Source organism: Bombina bombina, chromosome 3, assembly GCF_027579735.1.
Source record: "Bombina bombina isolate aBomBom1 chromosome 3, aBomBom1.pri, whole genome shotgun sequence".
NCBI classification, from domain to species: domain Eukaryota; kingdom Metazoa; phylum Chordata; class Amphibia; order Anura; family Bombinatoridae; genus Bombina; species Bombina bombina.
In genome coordinates, this window is record NC_069501.1 from 274,400,647 (window position 1) to 274,413,086 (window position 12,440).

The 12,440-nt window shown below is 43.1% G+C and overlaps 1 protein-coding gene across 1 annotated transcript in view; it reads right to left on the bottom strand.

Moving 5' to 3' along the window:
• Positions 1-736: 736 nt before the first annotated feature.
• The window catches only part of MED31 (mediator complex subunit 31), a 30,383-nt gene continuing 18,679 nt past the window's right edge, over positions 737-12,440 (bottom strand). Inside the window, exon 4 of the mRNA XM_053706294.1 lies at positions 737-1,627. Coding sequence (XP_053562269.1) covers positions 1,435-1,627 — 193 coding nt within the window. The 3' untranslated portion in view covers positions 737-1,434. The remainder of the gene's footprint in view (positions 1,628-12,440) is intronic.

The following is a 12,440-nucleotide window of genomic DNA, read 5'->3' on the forward strand; positions in this document are numbered from 1 at the left end:
TAGCTCTGTAAATTGTGGGGTTTTTTTTACTTTGTTCCGAAGACAATTGGTCCTTGATTCTTAAATGTGCTAAACAGTGATTGGCTAATAAAACTTCTCTTCCCTAACAAGTAGTACGAAAGAGTAAATGTAAGGTCTCTGAACCAGTACATAAGAACCTTTCACCTATACTTTGGTCTTTTTGCTAAACTGACTCCGGACCCAAAGATCAAAAACTCTCAAGCATTAAGAAAAATCACACAATTTTTTTTTTTTGATCTTGTATTGTAATGTGGGGGTCTCCTTCACATCCACCCAACTGCATAGTGAGATAAATAGCTCTCAAGCTAAAATTTGTATTTCTTACATTCTTTGAGGGATCTTGCTGTTCTGATGAGACTTTGTAAATGATCTTGTCTTAGTGGGGAGCTTTAGATCAGGCCCTCACAATCTTTATTATTTCACATCCACCTCATTAGGTTTATTACCTTTATCCCCTGAGGTCACTAACCTCATGTTAAATCACTTTGCTGCATAGGTTTTATTCATTCAAAATGCACTACTAGAAGCTAGCAGGGGTTAAACACGTGTGGTCTAACAGAGCATTTTCTTTATGCACTTTAAATGTCCCTTTTAAAAGAGAAATGGTCATGTCAAATTTATATCAAATACACAAGGCTGTTTGTGGCATCACAGGACAAACACTTGAGTAATGTGCAATGCAAAACAAAGACGCCACAAGTCGTGCAACGCACAATTTAAATGACTCAAATTAAGTTTACTAATGTACAAAATGGCTATATATTTTTTTTATATCAAGGTGTATTTACACAGTTTAAGGCAGAACCGATAATCTGCTTAAAATAAAAAATACCTTTTTGATAACAGAATAAGTAATTAATCAAACACAGTGTAATTTGTAACACTTAAATAATCTTCCCCCACTCAGTTATAGTAACTTATTATACAGCATAATTTTATGCAGTCCAATATAACTCAAGTCCGAGGTGGTAGCATCAGAATTTGGCTGACCACTGGCCTATGTCAATAATGTTGAGGAATCGTATACATTACATGCCTCCCTCCACTAGGGGTCAATATGCTTTTACAAAGCAGAATCCATACTGCAATAGGATGCTATATTCACATGACAAGCTAACCAAATGGCAACATGTATCTTTGTTTTACAAAGTGAGAATTATCCTGTGTACATTTGTATTTTATAAAGCTTAAGATTTTACTGTACATATCTATATCTCTGCTATAAGTTAATTCCAATTAACCAAGAAATGCAAATTCAATTGCTCAGCTTATATAAGTTGTCCATATAATGGTCACCATTGAAAGTTACAGCAAATGACCAGCTAATTCCACATCCTGCTGCAGAGCTCAGTAGGATCCTAGGTTTCTCGAAACTAATGGGAATATTTACTCTCTAGGGGATGGCGCAACATTTCATTTTCCAGCGGCATTGTTCGGCTGCTGCTGTTCAGCGAGGGCCTGCTGGAGCCTCATGCGCTTTCTTGAGTAGTGTTGCCAATGCAGGATTTGCTGTTCATCTATAAACTTGGCACACTGGGCATTTACCAGCTCTTTACGGAAGTGTTCATACTGTAGAAGTTCAAGCATGTGCAAGCACTGGGGGTATCTGGAATTGGAAAAGGCAACGTTATTAGACCAGATGGTAATATAATTTCTAGAAGCTCTGCAAATGCTAAACATTGTCTGCATAATTTAAAAGGGGCATTCTAATACAAACACTAGATCTCATTTTTGCATTACTGATCCCTACAAAAACAAAATTTATGCTTACCTGATAAATTTCTTTCTTTTGCGATGTACCGAGTCCACGGATTCATCCTAACTTGTGGGATATTGTCCTTCCTGACAGGAAGTAGCAAAGAGAGCACCACAGCAGAGCTGTCTATATAGCTCCCCCTTTAACTCCACCCCCCAGTCATTCGACCGAAGGCCAAGGAAGAAAAGGAGAAACTATAAGATGCAGAGGTGACTGAAGTTAACATAAAAAAAAAATACTGTCTTGAATAGACAGGGCAGGCCGTGGACTCGGTACATCGCAAAAGAAAGAAATTTATCAGGTAAGCATAAATTTTGTTTTCTTTTGCATGATGTACCGAGTCCACGGATTCATCCTAACTTGTGGGATACCAATACCAAAGCTTTAGGACACGGATGAAGGGAGGGACAAGACAGGAACCTAAACGGAAGGCACCACTGCTTGCAAAACCTTTCTCCCAAAAATAGCCTCCAAAGAAGCAAAAGTATCAAATTTATAAAATTTTGATAAGTTATGAAGCGACGACCAAGTCGCAGCCTTACAAATCTGTTCAACAGAAGCATAATTTTTAAAAGCCCATGTGGAAGCTACCGCTCTAGTAAAATGAGCTGTAATCCTTTCAGGAGGCTGCTATCCAGCAGTCTCATAAGCCAAACGGATGATGCTTTTCAGCCAAAAGGAAAGAGAAGTCGCCGTAGCCTTTTGACCACTACGCTTTCCAGAATAGACAACAAACAAAGAAGATGTTTGACGAAAATCTTTGGTTGCCTGCAAATAAAATTTTAAAGCACGAACCACGTCCAAGTTGTGCAACAGATGTTCCTTCTTACAAGAAGGATTAGGACACAGAGAAGGAACAACAATTTCTTGACTGATATTCCTGTTAGTAACAACCTTAGGTAGGAACCCAGGCTTGGTACGCAAAACCACCTTATCAGCATGGAACACAAGATAAGGAGAGTCACATTGTAATGCAGATAGTTCAGAAACTCTTCAAACCAAATTTAGACTCCATGGCGGAGCAATAGGTTTAAACACAGGCTTAATTCTAACTAAAGCCTGACAAAAAGCCCAAACGTCTGGAACATCTGCCAGACGCTTGTGCAAAAAAATAGACAGAGCAGATATCTGTCCTTTAGGGAACTAGCTGATAATCCTTTCTCCAATCCCTCTTGGAGAAAAGACAAAATCCTAGGAATCCTGATTTTACTCCAGGAGAAGCCTTTGGATTCGCACCAAAAAATATATTTACGCCATATCTTATGATAAATTCTCCTGGTAACAGGCTTTCAAGCCTGAATCAAGGTATTTATGACTGACTCAGAAAAACCCCGCTTTGATAGAATCAAGCGTTCAATCTCCAAGCAGTCAGTTGCAGAGAAAATAGATTTGGATGCTTGAATGGACTTTGAATCAGAAGGTCCTGTCTCAATGGCAGAGACCATGGTGGAAGGGATGACATGTCCACCAGGTCTGCATACCAAGTCCTGCGTGGCCACGCAGGCGCTATCAAAATCACCAATGCTCTCTCCTGTTTGATTCTGGCAATCAGACGTGGAAGGAGAGGGAAAGGTGGAAACACATAAGCCAGGTTGAATGACCAGGATACTGCTAGAGCATTTATCAGTACAGCCTGAGGATCCCTTGACCTGGAGCCATAACGAGGAAGTTTGGCGTTCTGATGAGACGCCATCAGATCCAACTCTGGTGTGCCCCATAGCCGAACCAGCTGAGCAACACCTCCGGATGGAGTTCCTACTCCCCCGGATGAAAAGTCTGACGACTTAGAAAATCTGCCTCCCAGTTCTCTACACCTGGGATATACATCGCTGACAAATGGCAAGAGTGAGCATCTGCCCATTGGATTATCCTTGAGACCTCTATCATCCCTAAGGAACTCTTTGTTCCGCCCTGATGATTGATATAAGCCACAGTCGTGATGTTGTCCGACTGAAACCTGATGAATCTGGCCGAAGCCAGCTGAGGCCATGCCAGCATTGAATATCGCTCTTAATTCCAGAATATTTATCAGTAGGAGAGCCTCCTCCCAAGTCCACAAACCCTGAGCTTTCAGGGAATTCCAGACTGCAGCCCAGAAGACTGGCGTCTGTCGTCGCTATAACCCATTCTGGCCTGCGGAAACACATTCCCTGGGACAGATGATCCTGTGACAACCACCAAAGAAGAGAGTCTCTGGTCTCTTGATCCAGATTTATCTGAGGAGATAAATCCACATAATCCCCATTCCACTGATTGAGCATGCATAGTTGCAGTGGTCTGAGATGCAAACGAGCAAACAGAACCATGTCCATTGCCGCTACCATTAGTCTGATTACCTCCATACACTGAGCTACTGACGGCCGAGGAATGGAATGAAGAGCTCGGCAGGTGGACAAAATCTTTGATTTCCTGACCTCTGTCAGAAATATTTTCATGTCCACCGTCTATCAGAGTCCCTAGAAATGAAACTCTTGTGAGGGGGGAAAGAGAACTCTTTTACGTTCACTTTCCACCCGTGAGACCTTAGAAAGGCCAACACTAAGTCCATGTGAGACTTGGCTAGTTGGAAGGATGACGCTTGAATTAGAATGTCGTCTAGATAAGGCGCCACTGCTATGCTCCGTGGCCTTAGAACCGCCAGAAGGGACCCTAGCACCTTCGTGAAGATTTGCGGCGCCGTGGCCAACCCGAAAGGAAGAGCCACAAACTGATAATGCTTGTCCAGAATGGCGAACCTGAGGAACTGGTGATGATCTTTGTGGATAGGAATGTGCAGATACGCATCCTTTAAGTCCCCGGTGGTCATATATTGACCCTCCTGGATCAATGGTAAGATAGTCCGAATGGACTCCATCTTGAAAGATGGAACTCTTAGGAATTGGTTTAGGATCTTAAGATCCAGAATTGTTCTAAAGGTTCCCTCCTTTTTGGGAACTATAAACAGATTGGAGTAGAATCCCTGCCCCTGTTCTGCTTTTGGAACTGGGCAGATCACTCCCATGGTAAAAACATAATTTATGCTTACCTGATAAATTTATTTCTCTTGTGGTGTATCCAGTCCACGGATCATCCATTACTTGTGGGATATTCTCCTTCCCAACAGGAAGTTGCAAGAGGATCACCCACAGCAGAGCTGCTATAGCTCCTCCCCTCACTGCCATATCCAGTCATTCGACCGAAACAAGATGAGAAAGGAGAAACCATAGGGTGCAGTGGTGACTGTGGTTAAATTAAAATTTAGACCTGCCTTAAAAGGACAGGGCGGGCCGTGGACTGGATACACTACAAGAGAAATAAATTTATCAGGTAAGCATAAATTATGTTTTCTCTTGTTAAGTGTATCCAGTCCATGGATCATCCATTACTTGTGGGATACCAAAGCTAAAGTACACGGATGATGGGAGGGACCAGGCAGGAACTTAAACGGAAGGAACCACTGCCTGTAGAACCTTTCTCCCAAAAACAGCCTCCGAAGAAGCAAAAGTGTCAAATTTGTAAAATTTTGAAAAGGTGTGAAGCGAAGACCAAGTCGCAGCCTTGCAAATCTGTTCAACAGAGGCCTCATTTTTAAAGGCCCAGGTGGAAGCCACAGCTCTAGTAGAATGAGCTGTAATCCTTTCAGGGGGCTGCTGTTCAGCAGTCTCATAGGCTAAGCGTATTATGCTCCGAAGCCAAAAGGAGAGAGAGGTTGCCGAAGCTTTTTGACCTCTCCTCTTTCCAGAGTAAACGACAAACAATGCAGATGTTTGACGAAAATCTTTAGTAGCCTGTAAGTAAAACTTCAAGGCACGGACTACGTCCAGATTATGCAAAAGACGTTCCTTCTTTGAAGAAGGATTAGGACACAATGATGGAACAACAATCTCTTGATTGATATTCCTGTTAGAAACCACCTTAGGTAAAAACCCAGGTTTGGTACACAGAACTACCTTGTCTGAATGAAAAATCAGATAAGGAGAATCACAATGTAAGGCAGATAACTCAGAGACTCTTCGAGCCGAGGAAATAGCCATCAAAAACAGAACTTTCCAAGATAAAAGTTTAATATCAATGGAATGAAGGGGTTCAAACGGAACTCCCTGAAGAACTTTAAGAACCAAGTTTAAGCTCCACGGGGGAGCAACAGTTTTAAACACAGGCTTAATCCTAACCAAAGCCTGACAAAAAGCCTGGACGTCTGGAACTTCTGCCAGACGCTTGTGCAAAAGAATAGACAGAGCAGAGATCTGTCCTTTTAAAGAACTAGCTGATAAGCCTTTGTCCAAACCCTCTTGGAGAAAGGACAATATCCTAGGAATCCTAACCTTACTCCATGAGTAACTCTTGGATTCACACCAATAAAGATATTTACGCCATATCTTATGGTAGATTTTCCTGGTGACAGGCTTCCGAGCCTGTATTAAGGTATCAATGACTGACTCAGAGAAGCCACGCCTTGATAGAATCAAGCGTTCAATCTCCATGCAGTCAGTCTCAGAGAAATTAGATTTGGATGATTGAAAGGACCTTGTATTAGAAGGTCCTGCCTCAGAGGCAGAGTCCATGGTGGAAGAGATGACATGTCCACTAGGTCTGCATACCAGGTCCTGTGTGGCCACGCAGGCGCTATCAATCACCAATGCTCTCTCCTGTTTGATTTTGGCAATCAGTCGAGGGAGCAGAGGAAACGGTGGAAACACATAGGCCAGGTTGAAGAACCAAGGAGCTGCTAGAGCATCTATCAGCGTTGCTCCCGGGTCCCTGGATCCGTAACAAGGAAGCTTGGCGTTCTGGCGAGACGCCATGAGATCCAGTTCTGGTTTGCCCCAACGATGGACCAGTTGAGCAAACACCTCCGGATGGAGTTCCCACTTCCCCGGATGAAAAGTCTGACGACTTAGAAAATCCGCCTCCCAGTTCTCTACGCCTGGGATGTGGATCGCTGACAGGTGGCAAGAGTGAGACTCTGCCCAGCGAATTATCTTTGAGACTTCTAACATCGCTAGGGAACTCCTGGTTACCCCTTGATGGTTGATATAAGCCACAGTCGTGATGTTGTCCGACTGAAATCTGATGAACCTCAGTGTTGCTAACTGAGGCCAAGCTAGAAGAGCATTGAATATTGCTCTTAACTCCAGAATATTTATTGGGAGGAGTTTCTCCTCCTGAGTCCACGATCCCTGAGCCTTCAGGGAGTTCTAGACTGCGCCCCAACCTAGAAGGCTGGCATCTGTTGTTACAATCGTCCAATCTGGCCTGCGAAAGGTCATACCCTTGGACAGATGGACCCGAGAAAGCCACCAGAGAAGAGAATCTCTGGTCTCTTGATCCAGATTAAGTAGAGGGGACAAATCTGAGTAATCCCCATTCCACTGACTTAGCATGCATAATTGCAGCGGTCTGAGATGCAGGCGCGCAAATGGCACTATGCCCATTGCCGCTACCATTAAGCCGATTACTTCCATGCACTGAGCCACTGACGGGCGTGGAATGGAATGAAGGACACGGCAAGCATTTAGAAGTTTTGATAACCTGGACTCCGTCAGGTAAATTTTCATCTCTACAGAATCTATGAGTCCCTAGGAAGGAGACTCTTGTGAGTGGTGATAGAGAACTCTTTTCCACGTTCACTTTCCACCCATGCGACCTCAGAAATGCCAGAACTATCTCTGTATGAGACTTGGCAATTTGAAAGCTTGACGCCTGTATCAGGATGTCGTCTAGATACGGAGCCACCGCTATGCCTCGCGGTCTTAGAACCGCCAGAAGTGAGCCCAGAACCTTTGTAAAAATTCTCGGGGCAATGGCCAACCCGAAGGGAAGAGCTACAAATTGGTAATGCCTGTCTAGAAAGGCAAACCTTAGGAACCGATGATGATCTTTGTGAATCGGTATGTGAAGGTAGGCATCCTTTAAGTCCACTGTGGTCATGTACTGACCCTCTTGGATCATGGGTAGGATGGTCCGAATAGTTTCCATTTTGAATGATGGAACTCTGAGGAATTTGTTTAAGATCTTTAGATCCAAGATTGGTCTGAAGGTTCCCTCTTTCTTGGGAACCACAAACAGATTTGAATAAAACCCCTGTCCCTGTTCCGTCCGCGGAACTGGATGGATCACTCCCATTACTAGGAGGTCTTGCACACAGCTTAGGAATGCCTCTTTCTTTATCTGGTTTGCTGATAACCTTGAAAGATGAAATCTCCCTTGTGGAGGAGAAGCTTTGAAGTCCAGAAGATATCCCTGAGATATGATCTCCAACGCCTAGGGATCCTGAACATCTCTTGCCCACGCCTTGGCGAAGAGAGAAAGTCTGCCCCCCCCACTAGATCCGTTTCCGTATAGGGGGCCGTTCCTTCATGCTGTCTTGGGGGCAGCAGTAGGCTTCCTGGCCTGCTTGCCCTTGTTCCAGGACTGGTTAGGTTTCCAGGCCTGTTTGGAATGAGCAACAGTTCCCTCTTGTTTTGAAGCGGAGGAAGTTGATGCTGCTCCTGCCTTGAAATTTCGAAAGGCACGAAAATTAGACTGTTTGGCCTTTGATTTGGCCCTGTCCTGAGGAAGGGTATGACCCTTGCCTCCAGTAATGTCAGCAATAATTTCCTTCAAGCCAGGCCTGAATAAGGTCTGCCCCTTGAAAGGAATGTTGAGTAATTTAGACTTTGAAGTCACGTCAGCTGACCAGGATTTAAGCCATAGCGCCCTACGCGCCTGGATGGCGAATCCGGAATTCTTAGCCGTTAGTTTAGTCAAATGAACAATGGCATCAGAAACAAATGAGTTAGCTAGCTTAAGCGTTCTAAGCTTGTCAATTTCATTCAATGGAGCTGTCTGGATGGCCTCTTCCAGGGCCTCAAACCAGAATGCTGCCGCAGCAGTGACAGGCGCAATGCATGCAAGGGGCTGTAAAATAAAATCTTGTTGAATAAACATTATCTTAAGGTAACCCTCCAATTTTTTATCCATTGGATCTGAAAAAGCACAACTGTCCTCAACCGGGATAGTGGTACGCTTTGCTAAAGTAGAAACTGCTCCCTCCACCTTAGGGACCGTCTGCCATAAGTCCTGTGTAGTGGCGTCTATTGGTAACATTTTTCTAAATATAGGAGGTGGGGAAAAGGGCACACCGGGTCTATCCCACTCCTTGCTAATAATTTCTGTAAGCCTTTTAGGTATAGGAAAAACGTCAGTACACACCGGCACCGCATAGTATCTATCCAGCCTACACAATTTCTCTGGAATTGCAACTGTATTACAGTCATTCAGAGCAGCTAATACCTCCCCAAGCAATACACGGAGGTTCTCAAGCTTAAATTTAAAATTAGAAATCCCTGAATCAGGTTTCCCCGAGTCAGAGATGTCACCCACAGACTGAAGCTCTCCGTCCTCATGTTCTGCATACTGTGACGCAGTATCAGACATGGCTCTGACAGCATTTGCGAGCTCTGTATCTCTCCTAACCCCAGAGCTATCGCGCTTGCCTCTTAATTCAGGCAATCTAGATAATACCTCTGACAGGGTATTATTCATGATTGCAGCCATGTCCTGCAAGGTAATCGCTATGGGCGTCCCTGATGTAATTGGCGCCATATTAGCATGCGTCCCCTGAGCGGGAGGCGAAGGGTCTGACACGTGGGGAGAGTTAGTCGGCATAACTTCCCCCTCGACAGAACCCTCTGGTGATAATTCTTTTATAGATAAAGACTGATCTTTACTGTTTAAGGTGAAATCAATACATTTAGTACACATTCTCCTATGGGGCTTCACCATGGCTTTCAAACATAATGAACAAGTAGGTTCCTCTGTGTCAGACATGTTTAAACAGACTAGCAATGAGACTAGCAAGCTTGGAAAACACTTTAAAACAAGTTTACAAGCAATATAAAAAAACGTTACTGCGCCTTTAAGAAACACAAATTTTCCCAAATTTTGAAATAACAGTGAAAAAATGCAGTTACACTAACGAAATTTTTACAGTGTATGTAATAAGTTAGCAGAGCATTGCACCCACTTGCAAATGGATGATTAACCCCTTAATACCAAAAACGGAATAACAAATGACAAAAACGTTTTTTAAACAGTCACAACAACTGCCACAGCTCTACTGTGGCTTTTTACCTCCATTAATACGACTTTTGAAGCCTTTTGAACCCTCCAGAGAAGTCCTGGATCATGCAGGAAGAAGCTGGATGTCTGTGTCTAATTTTTGCTGTGCAAAAAAACGCCAAAATAGGCCCCTCCCACTCATATTAAAACAGTGGGAAGCCTCAGGGAACTGTTTCTAGGCAAAATTCAAGCCAGCCATATTGAAAAAACTAGGCCCCAATAAGTTTTATCACCAAACATATGTAAAAAACGATTAAACATGCCAGCAAACGTTTTAAAATACACTTTTATAAGAGTATGTATCTCTATTAATAAGCCTGATACCCGTCGCTATCACTGCATTTAAGGCTTTACTTACATTACTTCGGTATCAGCAGCATTTTCTAGCAAATTCCATCCCTAGAAAAATATTTTAACTGCACATACCTTATTGCAGGAGAACCTGAACGCTATTCCCCCTCTGAAGTTACCTCACTCCTCAGAATATGTGAGAACAGCAAAGGATCTTAGTTACTTCTGCTAAGATCATAGAAACTGCAGGCAGATTCTTCTTCTAAATACTGCCCGAGATAAACAGTACACTCAGGTATCATTTAAAAATAAACTTTTGATTGAAGGAATAAACTAAGTATAAAACACCACAGTCCTCTTACGACCTCCATCTTAGTTGAGAGTTGCAAGAGAATGACTGGATATGGCAGTGAGGGGAGGAGCTATATAGCAGCTCTGCTGTGGGTGATCCTCTTGCAACTTCCTGTTGGGAAGGAGAATATCCCACAAGTAATGGATGATCCGTGGACTGGATACACTTAAGAGAAAAGGTCTTCTACACAGCGTAAGAACGACTCTCTTTTTGTCGGGTTTACAGACAATTGAGAAAGATGGAACCTCCCCCTTGGAGGGGAATCCTTGAAATCTAGAAGGTATCCCTGGGTTACAATTTCTACTGCCCAGGAATCCTGAACGTCTCTTGCCCAGGCCTGAGCAAAGAGAGAGAGTCTTCCCCCTACTAGATCCGGTCCCGGATTGGGGGCTACCCCTTCATGCTGACTTAGTGGCAGCAGCAGGCTTTTTGGCCTGTTTACCCTTGTTCCAAGCCTGATTAGGTCTCCAGGTTGGCTTGGATTGAGCAAAGTTCCCCTCTTGCTTTGCAGCGGGGGGGAAGAGGTAGAGGGACCACTCTTTAAGTTTCGAAAGGAACGAAAATTATTTTGTTTGGTCCTTGTCTTATCCTGAGGGAGGGTATGACCCTTCCCTCCAGTAATGTCTGAAATGATCTTTCAATGCAGGCCCGAATAGGGTCTTACCTTTGAAAGGGATGGACAAAAGCTTAGATTTAGATGACACATCAGCTGACCAGGATTTAAGCCATAACGCTCTATGCGCTAAAATGGCAAACCCTGAATTCTTAGCCGCTAATTTAGCAAGATGAAAAGCGGCGTCTGTAATAAAAGAATTAGCCAACTTAAGAGCCTTAATTCTGTCTAAAATATCATCTAGTGGGGTCTCCATCTGAAGAGCCTCTTCTAGAGCCTCAAACCAAAAGGCAGCTGCAGTGGTTACAGGAACAATGCATGCTATAGGTTGAAGAAAACCTTGATGAACAAAAAATTTCTTTAGGAGACCCTCTAATTTTTTATCCATAGGATCAATGAAAGCACAACTGTCTTCAATAGGTATATAGTTGTATGCTTAGCCAGGGTAGAAATAGCTCCCTCCACCTTAGGGACCGTCTGCCATGAGTCCTTTATGGCGTCAGAAATGGGAAACATTTTCTTAAAAACCAGGAGGGAGAGAGAACGGAATACCTGGTTTATCCCACTCCTTAGTAACAATGTCCGAAATCCTCTTAGGGACCGGAAACACATCAGTGTAAACAGGAACCTCTAAATATTTGTCCATTTTACACAATTTCTCTGGAACTACAATAGGGCCACAATCATCCAGAGTAGCTAAAACCTACCTGAGCAATAAGCTGAGGTGCTCTAGCTTAAATTTAAATGCCGTCATATCTGAATCTGTCTGAGAGAACATCTTTCCCGATTTCCTTCTTCTAATGCCAAACTTTTATAAGTCAAAATATGCTGTTTGCAATTTATAGACATATCAGTACAAGTGGGACACATTCTAAGAGGGGGTTCCACAATGGCTTCTAAACAAATTGAACAATGAGTTTCCTCAGTGTCAGACATGTTTAACAGGCTAGTAATCAAGCAAGCAAGCTTGGAAAACACTTTATTTAATGAAAAAAACACAATTTGCAAAAACGGTACTGTACTTTAAGAGAAAAAAAAGGCATAAACAAACTGCAAAACAGGTTAAAATTGCTTCAATATTTCTGAAATTTTAACAGTATACCCACTAAGCTTTAGAAGGATTGCACCACAAGTTAATAAGCAATAAACCCCCAAATGAAAAAACCTGATAGAAAAATGTTTAAAACCGTTTAAACACTCCTATAAGCACCTTGCCACAGCTCTGCTGTGGCCCTACCTGCCCTTAGGAAGCGATAATATGGGGTTTAACCCCTTAATGACCAGAGCACTTTTCCATTTTCTGTCCGTTTGGGACCAAGGCTATT